This window comes from Gambusia affinis, linkage group LG05 (assembly GCF_019740435.1).
Source record: "Gambusia affinis linkage group LG05, SWU_Gaff_1.0, whole genome shotgun sequence".
NCBI classification, from domain to species: Eukaryota; Metazoa; Chordata; class Actinopteri; order Cyprinodontiformes; family Poeciliidae; genus Gambusia; species Gambusia affinis.
In genome coordinates, this window is record NC_057872.1 from 3,422,500 (window position 1) to 3,439,123 (window position 16,624).

Below are 16,624 nucleotides of genomic sequence, written 5' to 3' on the forward strand. Positions count from 1 at the left end.
ACAAAAATGCCTATAAGACTTTCTGTATAATTGCTTTCCTGACAGTAAGACCACCTCAAATTAAATATATATATAATATATATAATCAGTCAAACCGGACTGATTTGTGAAATTGGTACCAAATATTTCCACTGATGTTAATATTAATTCCGTTCTGGTCAGGCAATTCTACAAAATATAAAAATTCGGGGTGTAAATCTAAAAATAGCTTTGAGGACCTTTCTGCTTTCATAATAATGGAGTCATAATTTTAATGCAAACTAGGAGCACTAAATAAAAAACAACATGTAGTACCCCTGCAAGGGAAAGGTTAAAGAAAGCTAATTTTTGGTTGGATTAAGATTCATCTAATATAATTTTATGCTCTGTATGCAGCTACTGTAAGGGAGTTTTATGAGTCCTTAATTTCCATGTTTCATGAGTCAACTTGCCCAAATAAACGTTCCAAAATAAATATTTTAGAATATTTACAGAAACTAATATGCAGTTGAATTAAGTACAGAAACTAATATGCAGTTGAATTAAGACCCTACACGTTGTTATGATATCCCAAGATTAGCAAATCTTGGGGTATCATTAGATGTCAATGCCGAAACATTGAAAGGAAACATCTTCAAGGCGGGCACGAAATGACGCAAGTCGACAAATAACGACCAGAGCTACAAAAGTACGAAACGGGCAAAAATGACCAGCTCCCGTTGCGCAACCTGGCAACCCGCGAGAGTCAGAGTGAAGGAGAGGCAGATTGACTCCCCGCAGGGATTCATCAGGTTACACACAGTGCTCTTCAGATGGCTAAAGGAGAGGAGTAAGTTGGATAACGGTGGCGAAAACACCCCGAAGTCATCCGGCTGGCTTCTCACTTCACCAACCGCGACACAATGCAGCAAGAATTTGAGGATATTGATTCGTCCGGGAAATGGCAGAACCTTTACAATGTAAGTCGGGACACCGAGGGCCTCTCGTGTTTCTATGACGATTGGTTGCTAACCAACTTAGCCAGTTCACTTCTCAGACTCATCTCCTTGTGTTTCACTACTTTCCCCGCTTGTTCCGTGGCGTGTGTTTTTGTGTTCACTAACGAGCTTCGTCTCGCGGCGCAGCGCAGACAGGTCGGGAGCCGCAGGAAGCCAGCAAACACTTAATTGTGAGAAAGTAGCGAGCTGCGCTAGCAGGGGGGTGGGGGGCTGACTTCCGTAGCTGGGAAACGTGCATCGGGGAGCTCTCTGCTTGGGTGACGCTTGCGGACGTCAGTCGCAGTTTCTGAGAACTCGCCACAGACTTCCAGAGAAAGACGCATGTGTTTTATCACCACCAGTGTTAGCAAATCTGTCATATTCAAGTTAAGTTCTTAATACTTTAGTTCCTGTTTAACGTAGAAACTGACTGCGCGGTTTATTTATTTATTTTTTTAATTTTGTATTTTTACTGAGGCAGTGGGAAATGTTTGCTATTTGACTTCAGCTGTTTAAAGGAGACACAAATAAATAAATAAACAACTTTCTCTACAGAATCAGAAAATATATAAACGAAAAAAAACAACTTGTTTCATTATTTTAATTAAACGAGTTCTATAAAAAAAATATGTAACTCAAAAATACTTTATTAAATCCAAAGGGAATACAAATACAATAATACAATAAATTATGTTAACCCTTTAAAAAAAATCATAATAATATATCAAATTAATCCAAATCTGTTGGTTGTTGATTTGACATGTATTCAGTTCAATTAAATAAAAGAAGAAGAAAAATTGATCCTGAAAGGAAATGCAAATTTTCCATAATATCATCCAGGTATCCTCAAAGAGTCACTGTGGACAGTAATTCCAATAGCAGTCAGTATTGCAGAGTACTTTTGGAGTCACGTGACTGGAGATTTTTGCATGACTGTCACAACATGCTAACAGCTCAATTTCCAGGTGGCAGAGACGATATTCCACAGTAAAATGTCCTGGATGGCACCATCAGTTATTGGCACGCTCTGCTCTTTTCAACTCCCCTGGGATTTGGGCCATAGTTCAAGTATTATTTCGACTCTTGAATTGGCAATCAGCCGCTCCCATTAATATAAACAATCTCTTGTTGTTGCCACAGTAACAAAACAGTCCGAAAGTAAAAGAGTAAGATCAAAAATCACTCAAACTGCACAGCGTCTAAAAGGAGTCCAAAAAACCCAAACAGGTGTGAAACTGTCAGAAACTAAACATATAATTCCCTTTAGCCATGTGGGGTACGGTACTATAATCACACAATAAAAAAATGTTACATCATTTTAACTAGCCGTATACTGGTGTACAAAATTCAAGATTGTAACTATCTTTCAGTAGAAGCACAAAATAATGCAAGTCAAATTTCCACTACTGGTATCAGACAGTACATTGTTTGTTTTATTCAATTTTAAAGCAAACCTTCATATTTGCTACTGTTAGTTTCTGCTACTCAATTAAATATTGTTGTCAACGTGACTTAAACAGGACTGAGAACACTGGAAGTTAAGGATGTAACTGTATGGAGTTTTGTGAGTAGGGACCCAGCTAGTAGAAAATCTTTTCACTAGCTAACCAATCAAGCAAAGTGGAACAGTTTAAGTGAATCAAGAAGAGCAGAATGACTGTAAGGAAGACCTTCCATCACAAAGTGATGAAAGATCACTTTATATAAATGTTTGTAACCCAAAAGCTGACCTTTAACCTTTCTTCTCGTTTGCACCAGGACATCCGCAACCAAGCCATCGAATATCCGTACAAAGTAGCTAAGCTTCCAATAAACAGGAATTTGAATCGCTACAGAGATGTCAGCCCTTGTGAGTCTTTGCACAATGAGAGATTTGTTTGTTTTGTTTTTTTCCCCAATATGGTGGTTGAGAATTTCCATTGTGGTAATTGCTTCGCCGTCTGTCTTTTTTTTTGTTGTCCTCGTCAGATGATCACAGTCGGGTAAAGCTTGAAAACGCGGACAATGACTACATTAACGCGAGTTTAGTCGCTGTAAAAGAAGCCGAGAGAGCTTACATTCTAACTCAGGTATGGAAGCCATTGAGACAATGCTACTGTATTGCACACTGTTCTATTCGGTATGCCACACTTTTGTAAACTTTTTTTCTTTCTTTCACTTTGACAGGGCCCTTTGAGGAATACGTGTGGCCATTTCTGGTTGATGGTCTGGGAGCAACGTTCTAAAGCTGTTATAATGCTCAACAGAGTGATAGAGAAAGGATCTGTGAGTAACACCTCAGCACATGAGGACCACAAGTTTTTATATACAAGAATTGTGTTTGGAAATGTCTATTTTTATTACTTAATACATACAAGATTTACAGCCTTAAGTCATTTATACCTCTAGCTGCTTGAGATTTAATATATAGAGATGAGGATTTATTTAATTTTAATACAGCGGTATCAAAGAAGGATAGAGTTTGAAACAATAAAGTTATTGTTTTAACTGCATTTTATTTAAAAATGGACGGATATTATTTATACCCTTCTCAGTATTTTCTTTCCACAAATTTTCTGTCATGTTTGGGGTGTTTCGACAAGTCAGGTCACTACTGTGCGTCATTACCTCCGGTCAGAATGACGATGTTGGTCCAAAAAATGTTAACTTTATATTTAATCTGCTACAGATATGAGTAATTTTGGGCCACATATGTAGCATTCTCTGGTGTTTAACTGAGGAAAAGGAAAAACTTTGTAAGCTGTACATATGGGAGAGAGAAGCATTTCTGTGTTTTCTATATGGAACTGTGCTTCTGCCTTTGGTTCTGAGGTTTTATGTTTCAGGACATAAAATGTGGAAAAATAACTGACCTATTGTTAGAATTTTAAATATTACAAAAAAAATAACCCAAAAGAACAATAACAACACGTGAAATACAACAGTTCAATTGTATGTTATTGTTTATTCTACAATAACCAAACCAAACTGCATAAAAAACGTGATTATGATTCAGTAGTTTCTACAAACTGAATTCTAGAAAAGTGAGGATGTTCTTTAGAATTGAATAAAATGAAGAGTTTTAAATCACATGAGACAAAATTTTATTAACAGAATGTGGGGAGCACAGCAAATGTTGTCTGGAAAAGCAGAAATGTGTGAAAGGATTCACCTGGTTGAAACTAATTAAGTTAACTTGCATCAGATCTGCAACATGATTAGCTATAACAGAGATGTCCTAGATGTGTGGAGTTTCAGATGTAGATGGGGAATGTTTAAAAGATTATGGACCCTTTTACGAACAACATTCCTCTAAATCACAGTGCAAAGGCTTTGCAAATCTCATCATCTAAAGTGTGTAAGATTATCAGAAGATTCAGAGAAACTGGAGAAACCTGTCTGTAAGGGACAAGGCTGAAGACCTTTATTGGACACCCATAGACTTCGGGTCCTCAGAGAAAACTACGTCACTCTTTGGCATGATTTTGCTGATGACATTTCTAAATGGACCCAGGAATCCTTCTGGAAACCGCTGTCAGTAAACATAATCCACTGTGCAATCTGCAGATTCCACCTAATCGTCTCTCATGAAATATGCAAATAGGGTGTAAACCTACCGTGGCGTCCTGTGGGCCATGATGAATTTGAACTGGACTGTTTCACAGCGAGACAGTGCTCCATGTTCAGATGAATCCAGATTTGACATTCTTGTTGCCGACTATGGATATTGTGAGCAGCTTCCATGTTTTGGAAGGAACTATGAACCCTGAAAAGTATCTAGAGGTTTTAGAGCAATCTCGTTCAGAAAACGCGTTTTGGAAGGAACTATGAACCCTGAAAAGTATCTAGAGGTTTTAGAGCAATCTCGTTCAGAAAACGTTTGTTTCTGGGAAGACCTCGTGTATTTCAGCAAAACGATGCCAAACCACATACTGTAGCCATAACAACAGCATTGGCTTCGTTGGAGAAGAGTACGGCTGCTGAACTGGGCCTGCAGTCCAGATCTTTCGCCTAAGGAGAACATTTGGCTCATCATTAAACAAAAAATGTCTCAAAGAGGACCTTAAACTCTTAGCAGCTGGAAACCTGCATCGGTCAAGAATGGAACCAAGTTCCAAGACTCCAGAAACTCATGACCTCAATGCCCAGACATCTTCAAACTGTTGAAAAGAAGACAAGATTCTTCACCATGGCAAACATTTATCTATCCAAACTGTTCTGAAACATTTAACAGGCTCAAATCTGAGCTGATTTTGGTTGAAGTTCAACATCCATTCTGCTAGGGTCAGTGTTTTGTTCTGAATAAAATATCAACTCAAAAAACTCCGGAAAAGGAGAGGGGTTTTTAAAAAAATCCTTTTAAGACCTACAGTCTTTTCTAGAATTCAAGTTGTTGATTTGCCTTCAGCAACAAGAATATGATATTATCATAATCTCTATGGTCTTATTACTCTTCCACTGTGCAGGAATGCTGGTTTATTCTTCCTTTGGTGTTTTAGTTTATTATGCCTTTCAGGTATTGTTTTTAAAGCACAGCTCTCTTAGAGTCCACTAGAGCCTCTGAATCAGGTTGAGGTCTGGACATTGTCTAGGTCTCATCCACTTCCTGACCCTTTTGTCAGTTGTACCTTTCTGATCACGACCAACATTCAGCCACACCTCAGCTGGGAGACAGGCGGCCTCTCGTTTACCCTAGAGAAACGGAGGAGGTCATGGTTGGAGCTGCTGCATGGCCATGGTCCTGCAGCTGTGAAACAAGCCCAAACCTTTGTGTGTTGTTCCAATTCAATTCTCCAGACCTTTCCCCTCCCAACCCAATCAAACAAGCCATACTGGTTCTTAGCAGCTGCTCTGTCATGAACTTTAACGTAGTGAAGTCTGAAGAGTGTTTTTTCTTTGAGCAATGAATGACTGACTTTCACAGGGAGGAACTTGCTAAAGCGTCCATTCCTGGAATAATGGGCAACCATTTTTCCTTTTCTTTTTTTTTTTGTATTGTAAAGTGACTAACTTACAAAAACATTGGAAATAGCTTTTTTAGCTCTTCTGAAAATGATGGATACAGCCACAGCTGCTTCCCTAAGGTTATGGCTATGGGTTAGCTCCAGGACAACACCCACATAAAAGCTGAAGAACAGAAAGCTAGAGATGTGTGCACATCCTGCGCATCAGGTAATCGCTGCATTTGATCTGCAGCTACTTACAATCTGAGTCTCTATCTACGAAGCCAGGCTGCTCTTGGTTTCTTCACATAGTACTTCTGCATTACAGCTTAGTCCTTCTGAAACAACACAATATGTCATACATTTTAAGACTTTAAGCTCTTATGTTTTGTGTTCTTTTTTTTTGTTTGTTTATTTTACCAGGACTGCACAGAGCTTGTTTGTGGAGCTAAGTACTTTCTGACGTGTATCTGGGCACATTATAAGCACAAACGGTTGTTAACTACAGAAAATGCAGACTAGAAATAATTGTTGTCTGCCATCATGTGGCGCCCCTTCTAGTGGGGCACCCACTTTTTGCACCACTGCTGTTAGATACAGTGGGATTCTTGGTGTTTCGAGAATGACTCACCTAAAAGGCACTAACTCGGTCTGTGAGTCTGTCTTGAATGCTGCTTAAGGTCACACGTACTCATCTGTCTATGAAACTGCTGCAAGCTGCTTCCTGTCTGAGCCTGAGTGATGACCTCTCTGTCCCCACAGGAAAAATGTGCTCAGTACTGGCCCACTTCAGAGGAGCTGCAGATGTCCTTCACTGACACGGGTTTTGTTGTTCGACTGTTGTCAGAAGAGGACCAATCCCATTATACAATCAGGGTGCTAGAACTAGAGAACACAAAGGTGAGCATGAGATGAAACATTGGAAGCAATAATCTGAAATTTTTGCTCCACTTTGAGTTTTTTTGTTTTTTTGTTATTGTTTTCTGGAGGACTCTTGTGTTTAAGTGAGCCTTTTCTCAGTGGTAACCAATTTTTATTTAGTTTTTTTCTTTCTCTCTCTCTGTGTGGAGCCGAGCGGATCTAGCCAACCATAGAATAGAATAGAAACAGCCTGAAATTCAGGTGTAACATCAGCATCAGAATGAGTCACTAAAATAGTTCCAAGTATTCCAAAATATATGAATACAAGGTTAAAAACAATAATTAGAAAATAGAAATATCGTACTCGTGAGCCAAGAGACGTACAACTCAGTAGGATAACTTTTTTTTGTTTTTTTTTTGTTGCTTTTTTAAAATGTACATAATTAACATTAAAAAAGACAGAATAGAAATGTTATTTTAACGAGTAAATGATTGTGCAAGTTCCAGTAGGTGTGTAAACTCTTATTGACTAACAAGGTATAGACAGGTACAGGGAGCTGGAGCAGCCAAAATACTTCAGAAACCACAAAATATATTTTCCTACTTGCTGATAAGAAATATTTTTGTGAAATTCTATGTTTTGTTCTGGATTCCACTTAGTTTGTCAAATTCTGTCTGCATTTTCCACATCACATAAATCCTAGTCGGGCCCTACAAAAGCATGGTCAAAGTTCAAAAGAGGAAGATCTTGCCAACATGCCGTATGCTTAATTGATTTAGATGCAACCTGCGGCTCTGGGGGCCACAAGTGGTTCTTTGGATTTTCCACATTGGCTCTTAATAACTTTGACAGAAATGGTAAAAAAAACAATCAGATGTTTTTAAATGTAGTTATTGTGCAGGTTTCAGGAGGTTTTCAGTCTTTTTTTTTCATGTTGGAATTGCATTGAATTCCCACAACAGAATGACCCTTAAAGTACCAGTAATATTATTTTCTTGTTGGTAACTATGAATATCAACAAGAAACGGTTAGAAACCGTCCACTTTCTTTGCTTCGTTTTCCACAGAAGAAAATGTACCCACGCTCTGCGAGCTAAAAATCTTCTGTTTTTCTTCTTTAAAATTTCCTATAGTTGATATTTTCATTCAACTCGACGGAGGGTTGAAATGACTGGAATGGATTGTAAAGGTTGCATTGTCCCTAAATTCCTCCGTTTTATCTTCATACAGGGTGATTGTAAACAAGGACTCAGTCTTTGTTTTTGTCTTTATTTCCTGTTAAAACCAGAAATGCCAGAACTTGTATGTGCTGCACATGGTTCATTACTAATGTCGTACTTTTCTTGCCAGACGGGGGAATCCAGAGAGATCTACCACTTTCACTACACCACGTGGCCTGATTTCGGGGTGCCAGAATCTCCCGCCTCTTTCCTCAACTTCCTCTTCAAAGTCCGCGAGTCTGGCTCCCTGGGGCCCAAACATGGGCCCTCAGTGGTGCACTGCAGCGCTGGGATTGGACGCTCAGGGACGTTTGCCTTGGTGGACACTTGCCTGGTCTTGGTGAGAGAGTGTTGTTGTTATGGGAAGTAGTTGCTTATTGCTGATTATACTGTGAGCAAAGGGTTAAACCGTTTAGTTTGGTATCTGAGTAAGATGAGTCAGTCATCCTAAGATAATATTTGAGAGGGCTGGAAGCTAGAGAGAGAGGTTGTGGCATGTTGGTTCTGAACCTTATTCACGGTATGTTTAGTTTGTTCATTCAGGCAGAAAACAATGATGTCAGAGATTACCTGGAAAGTCCTTCACACATTCAAGAATTTTTCTGTTTTCAGATTTATTCAGCACCATGAGCTTTGCGCCTTTTTTTGTCTGAAATATAAACTTGTATTGAATTGTTTTTAGTTCTTTTTTCAATAGCTTAGTATCTTTAGCAACAGTTCAAGAAAGTTTTCTTCTGTTCTCAGTTAAAAATTGTAAGAAAATGACAGCGGAATGAATCTTCCCTCTTATTTTTTTACAAGTGATGTATAAATCAGAGCCTATTTACCTACCAGCTTCAAGGTTATTAGCTGAAATATATTTGGTTTGTTAGACAGAAGCTACAGAAGGGAAATTTATCAAACTCACCTCAAAATATTTCAAATTTAGAGACATATCAAGAAATTGGTTGGTGAGCATGGATGACCAAATTTTAACTGATGAGAGACGAGTTGGAAACTCAGTAATCGGATCTTTTCTCAATCCCTGAAGATGCCTATTGAGAAAAGATTCAAAGATGACTACTTGAAAATCTGTGAGGTGTTTACGATACATAAATTCCCAGTAACATTTGGAAGGATAAAGAAATATATATTTTTAATCCTTTTAAGCATTTAATCTGGTTAGGATGGAAACACCATGATTTGGGAAATGTAGGCAGTATTTTGGAAAATTCATAATTACAGTAAGGGTTTACAATCTGTTACAAATGCATCCAAAAACAGTCACTTTAGCCATGCTAACCTAGCTAATGGTGCTAATCACAAGTGCAAGCTGCTTATACAACAACACAACAGCTTAAAATATCTACTCCATAAGTATTTTACTTGTGTTACAATAGAAAAAGCCTGTTTTATGGTGACTTCTCTCTCACACACACAGTGTGACGTCTCCTTTGCCCCTATAATGTTTACCTAATGGCCACTAATGGCAGAAACTGTTAAATCAGTAGATTGAAGCTTTACCAAAACCATTTAAGTAATTCCCAAATGTTGTAGCTAATGACTCACAAAATAAAAATGCAAGCGACTCTTGACGAGCGTATCTATATTCCCGATCTACGCTTGTTCCTCATCAGTAAAAACAATGAACAGCACATTGACTAACAAATGGAAGCACACAGGAAAGACAAGCTGCTGTAATAAATTAAAAATATTTGCACAGCTGACTCACAGGTACACACTGTGAGCCACCAAGGTGGTGACCTCATGAAGCCCAGTGGTAACATGCTGTTAAGCAGTGTGATGCGCCTCAGTGTGGCGTGAAAACATTGGCTTAACTGAATAAGGCTTTCCAAATGTATTCCATAAACAGATAAATCTGTTTTGTAGATGGACAGGAGTAAGAGCTCGTCATCTGTGGACATACAGAAGGTGCTGCTGGATATGAGGGAATATCGCATGGGCCTGATCCAGACCTCTGACCAACTGCGCTTCTCCTACATGTCCATCATCGAGGGAGCCAAGCTCATTCTGAACTACAGCTCTGCAGAACAGGTTTGATCAGGGGCTGATGCTAATTTGGAGCTATTAGCTAGCTGGGTTAATCTATGGTTGTGAGCTCCAGTTTCACACAGAAACACATGAGAAATGTACTTGTTTTATAGACACAAAAATTTCCAGTGAGCATTATATGTTTTGCTATAAATTCCCTAGTATTAGTGTTTTTATGTTTTCTTTCAATTTTGTTTAATTCTGAATTTAAACAGCATTAACAGACACCTCGTCAGGCAGCTAAGGGGTCTTTACTGTTTCTTTCTCATTGATAAAAGTCTGTGTCTAGTATAAAGGAGGGTTGTTAACGACTGCTAAGTTTAGGTTAGCATTAGCTTATAAATCCCCTTTGAATTTATATTGTTTATTTGAATCCTAAGCCAAATCAAGCAGAAAGGAGAGAAACATACAGTCCGTATTAATGCGGAGCTTTAGAACAGACTGTTGAGACGGACTGAACTGGACAAACCGAACGGAAAGTGGACTGTGCTTCAGTGTTAAAGTCAAGGCAGTTGTACTCGCTTTCTAATCAGTGTCTTTGTGGCTGAGGTGATCCAGCAAATCCTCCCAAGGTAACATGCAGTCCTACCTCTCCGCAATATGACATAACAATATTACATGTAAAAGGATCTATTTCCCCATCATCCATGGCATTTTTGTGATCAATAATCTTCTTGTTATTACTTAAGAAAATACGATGTTGTTTTTAAAAAAAATGCTCCAGACAAAAGACAAACCAATAACTGAACATGACTTGAACCATCATAAAATGTGAATGGGTTCTAAGTTTAGAAAGTCTTTCCTGGCTTCCTGCCCGTTTCCTTCATGCTTCTATTTGCCCATGCTTGTGTTTCTTGACCTCTGCTGCAGAACCCACAGATTGGCCTGTGCAGAGAAGTACCGGAGACGGATCTACGACCGCCAACGCCTCCGCCCAGACCTCATCTCAATGCCAGCAGGCCCAACGGCCCCTGCTTGGAGCCACACCCCAGCAGAGGGGACCACCTCTCATCGAGGGACTCAGACTGCCACAGTATGGCAGAGAACTCTGTGCAGTAAGTGATAGTTCAGCACATTTGGAACGAGTGTCCTCACACAGAAAAACGTCACTCGAGTTGCACAGATTAAGGATTTGTGGACAGTTTTTGATAGAAAATGTAGCGTTAATTTTTAAAAGCTTTCTAACTGTTAGACTAAAGAAATCTTATCAACTAAAATAACATATTTTGTTTATTTCTTTCTAGAGACTTATTTTCATCAAGAGAGAGGCTTTGTGTCAGTGTGTGAGAGAGACAGTGCTGTAAACAGTTTTTCAAACTGAAAGAAAAACAAAGTGATGTGAAATTTAAACTATTTTCAGCATCATATATTAGTGATCAGCACCATAACTTTGGTCAGGATTAACTAACCGAAGACATCTTCAGTCTCTTGCTGTGTTCCCTGGAGAATGTGGACTTTAACCTGTAGGTTTCAGGGCTGTCAACCTTCTTAAATCCAACACGTTCCATGACAGACAGGGCTGGGAAAGTCTAAGATGATAAATCAGACCAGCTTTGCTCTAATATTTTGAGCCCCACTGAAGTCAGTGCCTTGTCATTTCGCTCTGTTGCCACTTCAATGAAAGGTCCTGAAGGTAGCAACTAATTGGTGAGCGGTGACAGACGGAGCCGGAACCGGCTTAGCTCCAGCTCTTTGAAGGAACAGCTCAGGCTGCCTTCTCAGGCCTGGAAATGTATGGAATTTGATTTAGTCATTTTTTCAGGTCTGGATAGGACTGGAGTAAAACATAAGACATTATTCTTTATAACAATTAAAAATCGTCATTAGACACTCGCAGGAGCTTTGGACTGCTCCTGTTGTCATTTCAATGGTTTTGATTTTTAGATGTTAAACAAAACAGTTTTCCTTGTTTTCTTTGTGTTTACAAACCTTAGTCGTTCACCAACCAGATCCTCAACTTTCTGACCAGCAGGTCATCGGTTAAGGCCACTCCAAGGAGAGATGCACCGATATAAAAATTTGGGCAGATAGTAATACTGCTGTGATGGCTGTATTGCGTGTACATTCCCTACGCTTTTGACACTGTAAAAATGGTCACATCCTAAATTTCGTTTTTGCTTTAAACAACCACACAATCCTGTTCTGCATGACTCACTGTCACGTGACTGAAGAGAAACCACATGACCAACGTCCTCCCCTCCCCTTCCTAAAACACACAACAAATAGATGAAAATAAATATTAGTCATTAATATCAACCCAGTTTTAGTCATCTGGCCAATACCGATGTTGGGCTGTCAAAATAGCATTTAATTTATGATCAATTATTCCAGTAATTATTGCGATAAATGATAACATTGTTGTTATGAGACCATTTTCAAGTAGTTTATTAGTATTTGACATAATAATGCAAGTTCACCTTCTCAAAGATAAATAAAGTTTAATTTTGTAACAAACCCTTTACACTGGAACTGGAAGATACTTTAAATATTCAAAATAAATAAACCAAAAACAATAAATGAAACTGAAGTACAAAGCTCACACAACCAAAACCATAAATGAAATGGATTATGATCGCTATAAACAGAATTTCCCTTCGAAAAATATTAATCACCATAAAAGAAATAATCAAACTCATTTTATTTTATCATGCTGTTAATGGATTTGTTGCTTATTGTTAAAAAATAACTCACATCTGCTGTTTCTGATTTGTATGCCGATGTATCTTGGATTCCTAACTCAAACTGAAAAGTTAACCAAATTCCACCATGGTGAAATTTCCAATTGATCACACCGACCTTTATTCTTGTTCGCCACTTTGTTTTTTATTTTTTATTTTTCCCTACAGCATTTGTCATTTGTGAACTGCTCGCATGTTGTCCTCATTGCTCAACTCTCTGCTGTGTGCTAGGCTGAGGAAGAGGCACCGTGAGGAGAGGATCGCTGGCACAGCACAGAAGGTCCAGGAGATGAAACAAAAACTGACTGAATCAGAGAAGAAGCAGGAGAAGTGGCAGTACTGGAGGCCCGTCCTGCTCAGCGTGGGTTCTGGGGCTGCGCTGGCTGTCACCGTTTTGTGTTGGATGTACTTCCACTAAAATAACTCTGGCTCCCCCTCAAGAAACTGACTCCTATTTTGCACCGGTACCTTGGATTAGGTACTTCTTTAAGTAGCCGTAGATGGTAACATGTGCATAACTGAGGGTATTTATTAAGGTCAAAATGCTTAAAGAGCACTAGATCAAGCGAGTGTGTATATTTTTTTCTCATAAGATCTTAACAGAAATAGTAACATCTCAGGATCTTTGTGCCAGCACAGTGATTAGTTTTTTTCTTCTTTCCTCTCGTTGTCACTGTTCAAGAATGTACTGTGTCATAGAAACATGGCTTTGAATGGAACTTACTAAAGGTGCAGTACATAGAAAAAAAAAAGAAAATCAGACAAGTTTATTTTTGCATTCTTTATTTGTAATGATCAAATGTGTGTTTATCATCTTTGGATACATTTTTGCATTTCAAAGTCATTGTTACCGACTGTTGATCCAACCCTTAGAATGTAGAGAAGTCCCCAGACTGAAGATGTTAACTTGGGGATTTCTTTTTTTAATATCTATGATAAACTGCATGTTGACCCAGGTTTTCTACGGCGGCCACTGTTCTTCCACTGTTAATAAGCAGGGCATATCTTTTTTCTTTTTTTTTTCTTCCCACACTAATAAGATTAATTTAGAATCTTATGTAAATCATACAGTCTGCCAGGTTCCTTGCCATTTATTGCATGTATTTACCCACTGGTTGGGTCCAAGTTTTCCTGCTGTTGTTTTTGTTGAGAAAAACCAAAGCGAAGCTGTCTGTGTTCAGGTGGTTAACAGCCAGGCCAGCTCCTGGATGACTAAAGCCTTGTACTCCCAGGATGTGGAATGTATTTTTTTTTTCTTCTTCTTAACCCTTTGACATAACTCACACCTGTGTTACTAAATGAAATTACTCATGGTACCCATGAGGTATTTTGTTGTTTGACTCCTTCATTTGAATCAATAGCATCACCAGGTTGCTTTTCAGTTAACAGGGACCAGTCTGTAGCTACAGCAGTGCATGTAGGAGCTGAATTAAATCTGAGGTTGGCAGAAATTGTTGATTAAATCTGCAAATGTTCCTAAAGTAATAGAAGTGCCAAGGTATGCTAACAGTTCAGCTGCCTTTTTATTAACAGAATCTGTTGTGCAACACATTAAATACATTTTCTACCAAATGTCTTGAGCATCAGAATAAGATGGCTGATGGGCTGCTGCTGCTTACTGCAAACAGGTTTTAGTTTTCACAGAAGTCCAAAGATACGCTCTGGCGCTCAGAAGTGTACACACCCCTGATAAAATACCAGGCTTTTGTGAAGTAAAAATATTCCCCTGGAATATGATTCTGTTCAAAATTCAAAGAATACTTTATGCATCTCAGAGAAAAATTAAATGTTGTGACTCACATGAATTAGACAGCTTCACCGTTGAGTCCCAAGTCCAGTCCGTAGAAATCAGGAGTCTGACTTGTACTGGAAGTCTGAAGTGTACAGAGTGAAAAGTAATGGTGAGAGGACGGAGCCCTGCGGTGCTGCTGTGCAGCGGAGTGCCTGGTTAAACACACAGTCCGTCAGTCTTTGTCAGGTAGTCATTGAGCCATGTGATTGTTCAGGCCTCCACCTGATAAATCAGTTCCAAAATATTTTCACATATAAATGGGACAATATAGAGTAGTTGTCTTGCAATTGAGAGGTCATAGGTTCGATTCCAGCTGCTGCATGTTGATGTGTCTCTGTGCAAGGCACTGAACCCCAAATTGCTTACCGATCAGTGTATAAATGTAGATCATGGGTGAATGTGACTCTAGTGTAAAGTGCTTTGGAGGGGTCAAAAGGAGTGGAAAAGTCCATTTACCATCACATCAGCAATCCTACATACCGACTTGACAATAGTTGCCCACTCCAAATCTGTCTGATTCTCAGGACAGCTCTTGAATTTTCTTCTGGAGAAGCTCTTCTCAAATTGGTTTGGTCTATGTTTGGACTGGCGATACAGAGAAATAAAATCTCTTTTCGTCTGAAGATTTTGGGCCAAGGTTCACTAGTACTTCACACTGAGTTGTTTCCACAAACATGAAAACAACTCGGTGTGAAGAACGGTAGCCAAGCTTCTTGGAGCAGACATGAGGAGACCACTGCTTGTACATACTGATCACAACCAGACCTGAAGGTCTTCAGTACTGCTGTCAGCCTCCCTGAGCAATTTTCACCTTCTCAATAATCCTGGGAAAAACACCCATATTTCCTCTTGTCCCTTTTCTCCCATATTTTGCTTTTTGTCCCATATTTTCTCTAATTAGTATGTTCACTGTGCCATGGTATAAATATATTTAATTCTATTTTTTTGTATTCTTCTCCTGGCTAATACCTTTGTAAAATGAAAACCCTCTGATCTTTTGTAACCTGCCTATGCACTCTTGCTTAAGGGAAAGTATGCATATGTGTTCACTTTATTAAATCCATCATAACTGGTGACAGATATTAACTCAACAAGACTAAATGCTGAAACTGAATCAAGAGGAACTTCAACCAAATGCTAATTTATTGAATTATGGGCACAGTCCCAATATGGGTGTGTGTGCATACTACAGGCTTGGTGTTTATTTTTATTTTTTATATCCACCACTATATTTTCCAGTGGAGATGAGAAACTTTGGAAATGATTTGTCATTTTATTTCTTTACATCACAAAAGTCTGACCATTTTACCTGGCATCGCACTGGGGTGTGCACACTTTTGAGATCGACTGTATTTTTGTCTTCAGGGTTGATGTGTGAAACAGTCCTACATACTTATGAACAAGGAGAATGTGGCAGCTGGGATGTGTTGAGAAAAAAAACAAGTTGTATTAAAAACAACACACAATAAAATCCTTTTTTTTAATGCAACCCTGTGTTGTGTGAAGCATTACAGCCAGGTATGTTTGCTCACAACTCTGATCATGATCCGTTGCCATACTCCAACTAAAAATCTAGGAAAATTCAATCGTTACTGTGTGCGGAGAAATGAATCCAATGTTAAGGAAAAAGTGGGGGATTGTGCAAAAAACAGACAATTTTTGGTGTCCCTGCTAACTGTCAAAATTCATACCCAATTAGAACATGTGTTTATTTTAAGATTTAAAATAAATGTTCAAATGTATTTAAAATCTGGTATTTCTAATTATTCATATTATTCATTGTGCATTTGGAAGGGAAACAAGCCCACAGCATCGTAGATCCTCCACCTGCTTAACATGTTAGGATTTTGCCTATATTATCCATGCCAAACCTGGATGATTTCTGTTGCTAAAAAGCTCAATCTTAATCTCATTTGACTAAACCACAGTTTCAGTTAACGTTCAAAAAGAGTTAAGCTAACTTCACATGTTTGTGTGTGATTGTTAAATGGGAACAGGTTTTGTGTGGCGTCACCTCCATCCAAGAGATTTGCATATAATTGGCGTTTAATAGTTGTTATGGCGACCTGGTTAGAAGCAATTCTTCCATGCATTCTTCCTTACCTCTGCACACTATTTATAGTAGCAGATAAATATGAGCTCATGGCCAAGAAGATAAATTTGT

General features: G+C 38.7%; 1 protein-coding gene across 1 annotated transcript; it reads left to right on the forward strand.

The window, feature by feature from the left end:
- Nucleotides 1-676: 676 nt before the first annotated feature.
- On the forward strand, nt 677-16,209 carry ptpn2a (protein tyrosine phosphatase non-receptor type 2a). Its single transcript, XM_044115841.1, has 9 exons — nt 677-938; nt 2,715-2,805; nt 2,925-3,025; nt 3,123-3,221; nt 6,641-6,778; nt 8,090-8,299; nt 9,829-9,993; nt 10,861-11,045; nt 12,900-16,209. The coding sequence occupies exons 1-9, from the start codon at nt 882-884 to the stop codon at nt 13,084-13,086; spliced, it is 1,233 nt and encodes a 410-aa protein (XP_043971776.1). The 5' UTR covers nt 677-881; the 3' UTR covers nt 13,087-16,209.
- Nucleotides 16,210-16,624: the final 415 nt, after the last annotated feature.